Raw genomic sequence first — 13,309 nt, forward strand, 5'->3', positions numbered from 1 at the left:
AGGAACATACCTCAACATCATAAAGGCCATCTATGACAAGCCAACAGCCAGTATCATTCTCAATGGTGAAAAGCTGAAAGCAATTCCATTAAGATCTGGAACAAGACAAGGATGTCCACTCTCACCACTGCTTTTCAATATAATACTGGAAGTCCTAGCCAGGGCAATAAGACAAGAGAAAGACATCCAAGGAATCCAAATAGGAAAAGAAGAAGTCAAACTATCACTATTTGCAGACGATATGATATTATACATAGAGAACCCCAAAAACTCCACAGAAAAGCTAATTCAACTCATCAATCAGTTCAGTAAAGTGGCAGGATACAAAATCAACACGCAAAAGTCAGTAGCCTTCCTGTACACAAACAATAAATCTGAAGAAGAAGAAATCAAAAAAACCATCCCTTTTGTTATTGAAACAAAAAAAATCAAATATTTGGGAATAAATCTAACAAAAGAGGTAAAGGACCTATACAAAGAAAACTATAAAACACTGTTAAAAGAAATAGAAGAAGACACAAAGAAATGGAGAGACATCCCCTGCTCGTGGATTGGAAGAATAAACATTATTAAAATGGCCATTCTTCCAAAAGCAATATACAGATTCAATGCTATTCCAATCAAAATTTCAATGTCATTCTTCAAAGAAATAGAACAATTATTGATGAAATTCATATGGAATCACAAAAAACCCCGAATAGCCAAAGCTCTCCTGAAAAAAAAAGAAGGGAATGGAGGCATTACACTCCCAGACTTCAAACTATACTACAAAGCCATAATCATCAAAACTGCATGGTATTGGAACAAGAACAGACATACAGACCAATGGAATCGAATAGAAAATCCAGAAATAAACCCACAGATTTATGGTCAACTAATCTTTGACAAAGGAGCAAAGACTATGCATTGGAGCAAAGAAAGTTTGTTCAATAAATGGTGCTGGGAAAACTGGGTTGCTACATGCAAAAGAATGAAGCTTGACCACTACCTCACACCATACACAAAAATCAACTCAAAATGGATTAAAGAACTAGACATAAGACCTCAAACCATAAAATACATAGAAGGAAATACAGGCGAAACACTACGGGATTTGCACATCAAAGACATCTTTACAGACACATCACCCAAAGCAGTGATAGTGAAGGCAAAGATAAACAGCTGGGACTACATCAAATTAAAGAGCTTCTGCACAGCAAAAGAGACAATAACAAAAACAAAGAGAAACCCCACCAACTGGGAGAACATTTTTGCACCCAACACTAATGATAAAGGACTGATCACAAAAATCTGCAAAGAGCTGATGAGACTCAACAACAACAAAGAAAATAATCCAGTCAAAAAATGGGCAGAAGAGCTAAAAAGAAACTTCTCTGAAGAGGAAATGCAAATGGCCAACAGGCATATGAAAAATGTTCAACATCACTTGCCATCAGGGAAATGCAAATCAAAACTACCATGAGATACCATCTTACACCAGTGAGAATGGCACATATTAAAAAAACTAGCAACAACAAATGCTGGCGAGGGTGTGGAGAAAAAGGAACTCTTCTGCACTGTTGGTGGGAGTGCAAACTGTTCCAACCACTGTGGAAAGCTGTGTGGAGATTTCTGGACCTACTAAACATAGAGCTTCCATATGATCCAGCAATTCCACTCCTAGGTATTTACCCAAAGGACACAGAAACATCAATTCCAAAGAACACCTGCACCTCTATGTTTATAGCAGCACTGTTTACAATAGCTAAGCTTTGGAAACAACCCAAATGCCCAAAAATAGATGACTGGATCAAGAAGATGTGGTACATATATACCATGGAATATTACTCAGCATTCAAAAAAAAAAAAGATAAACACATGCAATTTGCAGCAACATGGATGGCGCTGGAAGGGATCATGCTCAGCGAAATAAGCCAAAAAGAAAAAGAAAAATACCGGATGGTCTCACTCATAGCAGGAATCTAGAAAACTTAAATAAGGGACCAGGAAAATGAATAACTATAAGAAAGTGAAAATCAAAATCAACAAAAATCTATGAACCAGAGACACTTTTTGGGGGGTGGGGGCGGGAGGGGAGGGATTGGGGTCAGAATGGGGGGGCTGCAATTGTATGGGGAATATAACAATAAAATTTATTATTAAAAAAAAAATAAATAAATAAAAGCACATTCAAACCAAACATAACAATATTTTAAATTAAGAAAAAAGTGGTTTCTCTACAATATCTGTAACAAAGTATTCCGTGATGTGAACAATGTAGTCTTTTCTTTGTATCTCATTCTAGTTATTAGATAAAATGTTTCAGGATAATGAGACCTTTACTAACCTACCATTAGTTAACGAACATTGTTTTCCATCACCTAAGATATTTAAGTTCTGGAGGTGTTGTGTACAGCATAGTGACTAAAATTATCAATACTGTATCATGCATTCAAAAGTTGCTAAGACAGTAGATCTGAAAAGGTTTCATCACAAGAAAAAGAACGGTAATAAGTTAGGTGAAGATAGCTAAACTTACTGTGGTAATCATTCTGCAGTGTATAGTACATCAAATTGTATGTCATGTGCCCAAAATTAATAGTGATTTCTGTCAATTGTATCACAATAAAACTAAAAACAAAATGAAAAGAAGGCAGTGTTACAGAAAATTTTAATTAAAAATTTTTTGTGAAGATATAGAGGGAGGATATTATAAACGTAAAACATCCACTGATGGTGTAAATTTCCATTGTTATCATAACTAATGATTTGATTCCATTGTTTCACCTGGACTTAATTCAGCAGGTGCTTCCAGGTGTTTTAAGCAACACCTTTCAGTTGTTGGGAAGCAAGTATGAAAGGTTACTGGAGAGCATGTGAAAGTGTAGAGTACACCATTGGATTTGTGGTCATAACTTCCAAATTGTCCCTATATAAGCAACAAAAGAGAGGGTCAAGAATATTGCTGTTCTCTTTATGTAACAGGTAGTACTACTTAAGAGAAAAGGGCAAGGTGGAGGGGGGGTTGTGTATAAATAGAGATGAGATGAGAAAATTTTTAAAACATTAGCTATAGGCAGGAAAAAATATTTTGGTATTGCTCAGAGGAGACTTTTGTTTGGAGTGGGGAAATGTGGCCTATTAAGAACCAGTACACATTTTCACTTAGTGGATGCTTGCTTGTTACAATAGATGGTGTCTTCAAAGGGGATTGGAGTGGTTTTAAAGGCAGTATCTGAGAACCAATGGAATTTGGTGATAAGTTCATAAAACTTGCTTAGAGAGTTTTAAAAAGATGGTTGTGACTATGTATGCTTAGAAAATTTTTTTCACAGTAGTAAAATTAGTGGATTGAGGATATCATATGTTAAAAAGACAGACATTTTTGTAGGCAAATTTTGGTGGTGGAAACTGTGGAGTGTTTATATTTTTTCTGTTCTTAAAGGAGAAGTGAACCAGCAACACAGTTTGAACTCAGAGAAACAGATCATGCCATGATTAAATACTGTAGTGACTCCCATTACTTAGATGAAACACACATGATGCCCAGTGAGAAGACACCCTCATACTAAAAATATTAATGACTCAAAACTGAATGCAAACAATGCACATATTTATTAGAAGTACAGTACCTAGTTTCTTACATTTTTACATCAGGTGGGAGTTGGCGGGATGATGGAGAAAGAGTAGGTGGAATTTGGAGCTGTTGAAGAACAAAATGTACAATTATATATGTGGAAAGGATTGAATGATACATAAATAGATGTCACACTCAGGAATGTCTGGTACATCTCTGCTTTTCCTTTCCCTGCAAGCGTAGCTGTAATATTTATAAACCACGTGCTTGTGAACGCACATATATTTGTATTGTTTTTCAAATTCCTGAATCAGTATTTTTTGTTGTCTGTCATATGTTCTTGAGAACATAGATTAATGTATATGTATATTATCTACATGTATGAGTCCTATCAATCACTAGGTATGTTATATTTATAAACCACTTAATCTTCATGAACCTCAATTTTATTACCTGTAAAATAGGGATAATAATAATTACCTGGTAGCTTGGTACAAAGTTCACCCAAGTAGTATAAATTGAACTCAAATTAGCTTGTCAAAACTAAATAAAATAAATTGATTAATTAATTAGTAAGGCTTCATCTACCCAAGCAGTCCAAGAAATGGATCTGGATCTGTCTCTGGCATATGGGGATCCAGTGGTACAAATGAAGTCCTCAGGATTTAGTTTTCTCCTGAAAGGTAGTGGGATGGAATAGTCTGCTTTAGCAACCTGCATTATGTGTACCTAAGGTGGTAGAGAATTAAATTCATCCTAGCCACCAGGACTGAGCAAGATCATTGTGGCATAGGGTAATGGTATGTTCCCCCAAAAAAATGCTGGAACAGATAAGCACATTATCTGATAAAGTGTAGGTAAGAGGTTGTAAAACAAGAAAGTTTATAATAGCTTTGAACACAGTCATAGGGCCTAGAGAGAAGAGTAAACATTTGAAATTTATTAATTGAGTGAATAGCTATGAAGCAACACCAAAACTTCATAGCCAGTTAAATATGGGAAGACAGATGAAATGTTCAATATTAATTGTTACATTGACATTTTCATTTCACAAACTCCATAAGCATGATCTACACAGGGCATTTTCCTGCTAGTACATTGTTGGGTTTGGTATTTTGGGGGATCCAGGGATTGTTGCAAAAAAAAAAAAACTAGGATAAAAAGAACTCAGCATCTAAGATATTTCAGATTGCCACATATTTATCTAGCAAATTATCTCTTTCCTCCAAAATCTTTTATGTTTCTTAAATGTCTACAACAGAATGATGTTTCATAAGTTGAATGTGATAGTACTTTTTTGTGTATTTTTTTGGCTTGCCATTAGTCACAATGAGTGGGTGTCAAATTACCATTTCAGTCACATTTTATAATAAGCTGTAAATAAGCAAAACTTAATTTTTGTCATCACAAACCTAATTTTATTTTAAATGCTAGTAAAATTAATTTTCCTATTATCAAGATTTCACCTTCTGTCTTATGATTGAATTCTTAGCAAGAAGATAATTTTAGTAAAACCATATGAGTTCAACAAAATTTTTAAATTTTATCTGTCTCCAAACTTTCAATTAATTTTTTTAAAGATTTATTTATTTATTTTAAGATTTATTTATTTATACAAGCACTGGGTACAGTCAGAAGCAGGGGAGGGTTAGAGAATTCACCAGAGCCAGAGCGGGGAACAGAACAGGCAGAGTGATGAAATACACTGCTGAGGGGCGCAGCGGGCACAGCAGGAGAGGTCTGCCCACCATGTGGGACCCTCGTTGGTGGCCGGGGATCGAACCGGTGCTGCAGAGGCTGCAGGCAGCTTCGCAGCCCAGCGCTCAACCGCTGAGCCACCAGGGGAGGCCCCAATTAATGTTTAATTATTGCCATTAGTGTAGTTTATGACTTGTATGATAGCACCTTAATCTGTTATTTATCTAATACTATTATTTTATTAATTGAATTAAATTCATCCTAGCCTTTTCATGCAAGTTAAACTTTGAATACAAAACTGAAATCTGAGTTATTAGTACCATCTCTCTGAAATTACATTGAAAACTTATTGTCTCTTCCAGAAATCCAATAGGAATGATGGCTGGAAGTTGGCATTTCTTTTTACGATACTAGTTTGAACTCTATTGAAAAGCTCATTGCAGACCCTTTAAAATTTGAATAATATAGGCAGGGAGATTCAATAGCCCCTCTTGAATAAAATATTTCTAACATTCAAAATTGCTACCATTCTCCCCTTTAGATATTCTTTTTTTCTATAAGAAAAAGAATTGAAAAGGTTAAGTCATATCTCTAAAAATCAGGTTTCAGTCTTTCATATTTTTTTATGTTAAATATCAAAGATGGCTTGACAACATATTTAGAATTTTCTGAGTTGTAGTTTAATAAAGTTAAAAGAAAATCTAATGTGATCAGGCAGTGGAGCCACATTAAATTTTTATGTGAAACACCCATTGTGCTTATCTCTCCTAGATACTGCTCTGAACCCATGTTCCACAGTCTGAATCTGTGTATAAAGTTAAACATTGCAGAGAGGCATATATCTGATGATACAGATAAATAAGTTTGAAGTTTAGTTATGAGCAAAGTTGGTAAATTTATTATGTTCATGTCTTTAGTTTCTGTTATTAATATAGTTGCATTGTATAGGGAATTACAAGAGTATTAAAACTATTGATAGGTTTTAAAACTACTAGGAATTTAAGAATCCTCTTCAAACTGTAGTACTGTATATTAATATGCTAAACTAATATTAAATTTCTTAAAATATTAATTACTTGCAGGCAAAGTTGTTAGCTATGCAGCAAGCCAGAGAAACTGCAGTACAACAGTACAAAAAACTGGAAGAAGAAATACAGACACTTCGAGTTTACTACAGGTAAAATTTTTTTTGACTTTAGTTAAATCTTAGTTGAGAAGCATTTCTACCTGATTTTACAATAGAAAAAGAGAATATATCTCAATGAAATTAAACAGTGTACGCTTAAAACATTTTTATAATTTTTAAATGATTAGGTATAAAATATTCATATGCTACCTCTTTTCTTTCTACATTTTCTAAAGCTTAAGTTTAGACTCCCAGCAGAATTAAATAATTTGCATAACTCACAGTCAGTTGTCTGAAACCTGGTTGGCTGTTGAAATATTTACTCATCTAAATGCTATCTGTAAAATGATGATACATTTTTTTTCAATACATGAGTAGCAATAATAACAAAATTTTGCCAAGTATATAATATGAGAAATTTCTGAAGGAATACTTCTATAAAGATTTTTTAAAATATAATTTGTGTTCCAGGAGTAGTTGTGAAATTAACTCAGTAGGTCACACTGGCATTTTTTTAATGAAAAGAAATAGAATAGAAAATGTCAGAGTGCATCTCCTCTTGTAAGGGTCAATATTGTTTTGTGATACTTTTGTTTCAAATTTTTGTTACACTTGAAGAGATAAGATTGTTTAATGGGCTATAAGTAAAATATTCTGACAGCTAATTATGGTAAAAAAAATTAGGTAAAAATTCTAATTCATATACAATGCTTTGTATATTCTTTGATTAAGAACTTAAAGTCTGAAATGTAAGTATTTATTAAGTGGGACTATAAATTTGTTGAAAGATTTTTTTATTAATTTGACTTCCTCTCAGAATGTTGTTAAGGATATAAACTGCAATTAAATCAAAATCAGTTTCATCGATTTTCTAGGTATATGTTTTTTTAAAGTATTATATCGCGCTATGTTGCTATACCTGCATTACTATCAGTACATTAAATAATTATATCTAACTGCAAGTCTGTGATTTCAAAGTAGTGATGACTGTAATTGGTATTTGGGGGGTAACTGCAAACACTGGAATGTAACATGAAAATACCAGTGGTTTCTATGGGTGCAAATTCTAAAGAACTGCTAATAGTGCTACTGTGGTTTGTTGCTTGTGTTCATAATTGTAAAAAAAACCGCTGTACTTACATGAAAGTTAGTGAAAAGTAAAGATGTAATTTTTTCTATGCTCATTAAGAACCTTGCTTTGAAGCAGTGTTACTGGCATCTAAATGACCCCTCTAAAATAATGATATATAGGTAGTAATATTGTTATTGATTGAATTATGTCCTTCAAAAATTACATGCTGAAATTCTAAACTCTAGCACTTTATAGTGTGGCTTTATTTGGAAATAGAGTCTTTACAGGGGTAATCAAGTTAAAATGAGGTAATCAGCCTGGGGTAACCCTGAAGCACTGGTGTTCTTTTATATAAAGTGGAAATCTGAGAGGAATGACAGAATTAGAGTAGCTACTGAATTAAGGCAAGAAGAACAAAGTCAAGCAATACTAAGGACTCAGCTGGGGATGATGCACAAAATTGTATGAGTTCTAATTTGTACTGTTGTGTAATTTAACATATTCAACTGTCTTTGTAGAGCAGTACAGAAGGCAAAGGATTGAAATGATTATAAATTTGCAGGACTAAAATGACAGAGAGCAGAGAGTTTGAGAGTGTGCTAGCCGAAGAGTTGTTGAGATGATGAATGATAGTTTGAGCTAAAAAGGGCAGGAAATAAAATGACAGAGATATGTATCCCGAAAGAAAAAGGAGTAAAAAAACAAAACAAAACAGAAGTGTTGAGGACTTAGAAAAATTTAAAGGTGAAAAGATAGGAAGACAGAAAGTGAAATGTTGTGACATCAGATCTCAGGAGTGAAACACTCATTTCTGTGCCATGACAAGGTTTAAGGCATTGACCTACAAGTGGATGGTTGAAATTGAGAGGAGGTAAAGATCACTAGATAGAAAGAAGTCAAAGATTATTAAATTAAAGTATTGAATGTTCATTTAAATAGGCCTCTAACAATATTTGTTACTCACTGTAAAGTGTCGTAACAGAAAATGCTTAACAATAGATAAATAAAAGTTATGTGCTGCAATAAAGAATGACATGTAGCTGAATATATCAAAAAGAAAAGCCTATCCAGTCATGTGTCACTTCACAATGAGGATACATTCTGAGAAATGTGTGATTAGGTGATTTCATCATCATCCGTACATCATAGAGTGTAATTACACAAACCTAGAGGTTATAACCTACTATACACCTAGTCATATCATATAGCCTAGTGGGACACCCATCATCGATGAAACATCAGTAAATAATGCACATCTATACAGTGTTTGATGCACGAAGGATATGTGTTATCAACTCAAGAAAAATACAAGGGAAGATGCTTCCTTTTGGAAGATCCACATTTCTATCGAAACAAAAATGTACATAGAATGTTTTTGTATTGTTGATGGGAATGTAGAATGATACATCCACTGTGTAGTAATAGATAAAATAGATATTCCTGTATTATCCAGCAATTCCACACCTGGGCATGTACCCCAAAAGAATGGAGAGTAAGGACACCAGCAGATGCTTGTGCACTAATGATCATCACAGCATTGTTCACATTAGCCAAAAAAATAAAAACAACTGAGGTGTTCATCAGCAGATCGATAAACAAGACATGGATATACAAACTATGGAACAGTATCCAGTCATGAAAATGAATGTAATTCGTATATATACCACAACATTTATCAGATGAAATGTAAAAAGCATGATGCTAAGTGAAATAAGACAGAAAAGACGACTAGTAGGAGCTCACATTCTGATTTAAATGAAAGTAAACAATGTTTTTACATTCCTAAATAGTGGTGGTTATAAATCCATACATGAAACACAGTGAATTAATAGAAATACTAGTTTTTTTTCCTCAGTTTCCCATGCTTTGGAAGGAAAGGAAAAGTTCCATTTTTGTATGAAGAAAGCCAAGACCAATTCTGTAATCCCATATACTAATATTTATATATATATTAAATATACATCAATATGCAATTTTTATATATGTACTTTATAAAGATATATATAATCCATTACTCATAATTCATAGATAATGGATTGTATTTAGCAAAGTTTAAGAAAAAATAAACTTTCAACTATTTCAATCAATTTTATATGTATGTTGTCATGTTAAAGAAAGTTACTTCCCAATAAGCTAAGAAAAATAAGCTAAGAAAAGTAAAGGAATATTATAGTATACCATGAAACAGCAAAAGAATAAGCCTCAAGTCTTGCTCTCAACTTTCCAACAGCTGAAGCAGAGCAGAGAAGAATGTGTCATCATTTACTAGTTTTAAGGACGGATTAAAAGGTGCAGATGGCTTTCATTCTACCTTGCCTTTAAATCAACAAATTAGTGATATTGATCTTATTCTTTTAAAATATTTTTTCAAAAAATTTCCTTTACACAATTGTGCTAAGAGCTACTGTTACTGTAAGTCTTCTGTTTCCGTGCATGGAAATAAGGTATATAGAAGTATATTTTTATAAAAGGTATATAGAAGTATATTTTTATAAAAGGTATATTTTTATAAAAGGTATATAGAAGTATATTTTTCTGAGTTTTTCTATTCTGTTTTTTTCCTTTGAGTTCCTATAGTGTTTGAATGCTAAGAAGAGGAAATGGCCTTTTCTTTGCTTTTGCAGAGTTGAGGACAGGGGCAAATGAAGTGGATGGGTAGAGAAACTTAATTTACCATTATAGCAACTCTCACATTAAAGGGGAAGGGATAGCAGGAGAGGACGAACAGTATGAAGATTTAATGTCTTATAAAATTGCTGTTAGTTAAGAATTAGTACCTCCTTATCGCTGTGCTGAATGCTGAATACGTTTGCTGCAGCAGCTTCCTTAGTCTAAATCTAAACAGTTTCATCAGAGAAATGTCTTCAGTGCTGTAAGTTTAGATTTGTATTTAGTAATAATTTTTTCCTGTTGTTATAAACCTGTAGTGCTGCATTCCTAAGTTCAGGAGGCATAATAATAACAAACTCTTTTCTAATCAGAGATTGCCCAGGTTACCGTGTTTGCAGAATTTTATGGTGCTTCTTTATATTTCCTTTCACTTAAGAACATGTAAGTTAAGGTGTGCAGATAAGAATTAGATCCTGCTATTTGGTGTCAGTAGATTAGGATTTAATGTACTTACTTAAAATAGCAACAAGTTAATGTTTCAAATTTTTATTATATTTTGTTTGAATCCATGTAGGAAGTCGTGATGCCTTTCAAAATATGGTAAAATTAAAATTTTAGGCCAAGTTTATTGAATAGAATGCTCCATAATTTAAGGTAGCATGATTTCTATTGATTTTTTTAATTGTCACTATTAATTAATTTCACATTTGACGTAGTGAAAGTGGACCAAACCTGAATTCTGTTTATTGGATTTCATATTCATATAGATAGAAGTTATGTAAAATATCCTCAAAAAGGGGGTAGACTTTTTAATTTTCTACATTCTTTTTATAAATTTTATTTAGTATGCGTCTTTTACTTATTACATGTATTTTTGGTCTGAATATATGCAATCCATAGCAAGCAGAAGTATTACTATCAGTAGAATCTGGTTGCTTTTTTTTTTTAACGGGAGCAATAGTTCTTTGTTGAACCATATGCTCTCTCAGTGAAAACCATACATTGATAAGAAACCAAGTAGTGATCATAACATGCAAACTCAAACCATGAAGCAACAGTTTTCTCATTATAAACCTCTTATCAAGAAGGGTTGAACACTACATTCTAACTTCATTTTTTTCTATATTCTAACAAATTGTGATAAATGGACTTACCCAATGATATAAAATTTTTGTCACATGTATTTTCTATGTATTATGGTACCATATTGCAAAAGCAGTAATAAACAGAACAAAAGAAAGCCGGAGTTCTTTCTTTGCCATTAATCAGCTGTTTTTAAACATAGGCATGCTCTTAACTATCCATGTACCCGTTTTTTTAACTTTGACAGAGGTTTTTCTAGTTCTGACAGTTTATGAAATTCATTAATCCTTCATATGAGGTAGGTTACATTTTTGTTTAGTGATGAGAATCAAGAACTACCTTCTTATGCTATTAAAGTGTCCCTATTTTCACAGCTTTTTAAATATATATCGGATTTATAATTGCAAGCCCATTCTGATAGTAATTTTTGGCTTCACCTTTACTATTAAAGTCACATATATATATATATATATATATATATATATATGTGACTTTGGAATGTAAAACAAAGTTTTTAATGAATTTTGAAAATCAAAACAAAAAATCTTAACATTTGTATTTTTTGCATGTTCAGTGATTTGGAAAATAGTTATTAAAGATTCTTTCCTTCCTCCTGTCAACTTATAGAATGTGACATTTAGTAAGTTACTTAACTTCTAAATGTCAGTTACTTCACCTGTAAACAGAAATACCTGACTTGCTTTTTATGAAAATCAATGAATGTTATACTGGAATGTTTTTTGAAAACTAAAGCACTGTGCAAAAGAAATGTATTGATATTACTATTGATAAAATTACCTTAATATTTTCACTTTGTTTAACTACAAAACGACTGAATTAGTAAAGAGGCAATTTCTACTGAAGTATTTTATATCTCCTGTGACTTTGCATCCCGAAGGACATTATTTTCATTATCAGGTTTCACTATTTTCTTTGCCCTATTCTAAAATTGTTATAACAAGACTAAAATTCAACATACATAGCTCTCAAAAGCTCTTTGTTACTTTATAAAATGATCAGCCTCCTCTTTTTAAGAGCATTTAGTGAAACATTTTTTGTTTAATCATTATGGTTTGCAAAGTGCCCAGAATTACTATTAGAATAAGCTTGCTAATTATAAATTCAGGGGTACCATCTGTTAATTAAAATTAATTCTTTTTTTGATTAGATAAAACAGTGAAGTGTTGCCATTGGTCTTGGGACCCACAGTCATAAGTACTTGTTGCCTCCTGCATAATCTTTTCTCAGTTTTAATCAGTAATCAAAGTGTGCTAGGTATTTCCTTTCAATGGCTGTTACTTTTGTCTTCTTATTTTGCAACATTTCTACATTATAATAGACTTGAGCAGACTGTTTGCTGCTTCATCTACTTGTCTCCATTCTTTACTCCTCTTAAGATTCCCCAAATATTATGATTAACTTCTCACTTAGATATCCAGTGTTCAATGACACCACATTATTTATACAAAAAAGTTCAAACTCCTTAATGTAACATTTACAAGTTTCCTTGATATTGCTCCTGCCTCTGTTTCTGATTTATTATTTCACCAAAAATAATTTTGCCTTCTAATTTTATTCATCTTTGTGCCATTGGTGTCATACATACATACATAGTAGGCACTCACGCATAGTGGGCACTCAACAAATATTTATTATACTGAATTGACTATTATCTACACACCCAGAACAAATCACTTATTCTTTCCTGGACACACCTCACCATTTCCCACTTCAGTGCTTTCCCCTTTATACTTATTCCTCCTGAAATAATCCATCACTGCCTGTTAGCTTCATATTGAGTCTTCAGAATACAATGTAAATACCAACAATTCCATTAATCCTTTCTGATTTTCTTAACCAGAATTGAGCTAATTTTACTTAAAACTAGCAGCCATAGTTACTCACAGTTGCTCTCTCATAATACATACCCCATGCTTACCCATGTCATCATTGTGTGAATATTCCTCTTAATTCCCCTACTAGGGCTTCTATTCTTTATATATAGCATGCCTTCAGTAAATATTTGCCGAATAAATAATCAAATTTAACGCTAGATTGAAAGTTTCTTCATGTTAAAAGTTTCTTCTGCAGAGTGGTAGTCTGTGCAATGCAAATAATAAGAGCTCAGTGATAAATGTGCAAGTGAATTATATGATTAGATATA

The 13,309-nt window shown here is 32.8% G+C and overlaps 1 protein-coding gene across 9 annotated transcripts in view; it reads left to right on the forward strand.

Annotated features, from left to right (window-relative positions):
* The window catches only part of MIPOL1 (mirror-image polydactyly 1), a 285,448-nt gene that overhangs the window by 187,614 nt on the left and 84,525 nt on the right, over positions 1-13,309 (forward strand). For all 9 annotated transcript variants that reach the window (XM_054689935.1, XM_054689928.1, XM_054689917.1 and 6 more), the window contains one exon: positions 6,337-6,431. In XM_054689935.1, coding sequence (XP_054545910.1) covers positions 6,337-6,431 — 95 coding nt within the window. The remainder of the gene's footprint in view (positions 1-6,336; positions 6,432-13,309) is intronic.

This window comes from Talpa occidentalis, unplaced genomic scaffold, assembly GCF_014898055.3.
Source record: "Talpa occidentalis isolate TD23 unplaced genomic scaffold, MPIMG_talOcc4v2.1 talOcc4.11, whole genome shotgun sequence".
In the NCBI taxonomy this organism is placed as follows: domain Eukaryota; kingdom Metazoa; phylum Chordata; class Mammalia; order Eulipotyphla; family Talpidae; genus Talpa; species Talpa occidentalis.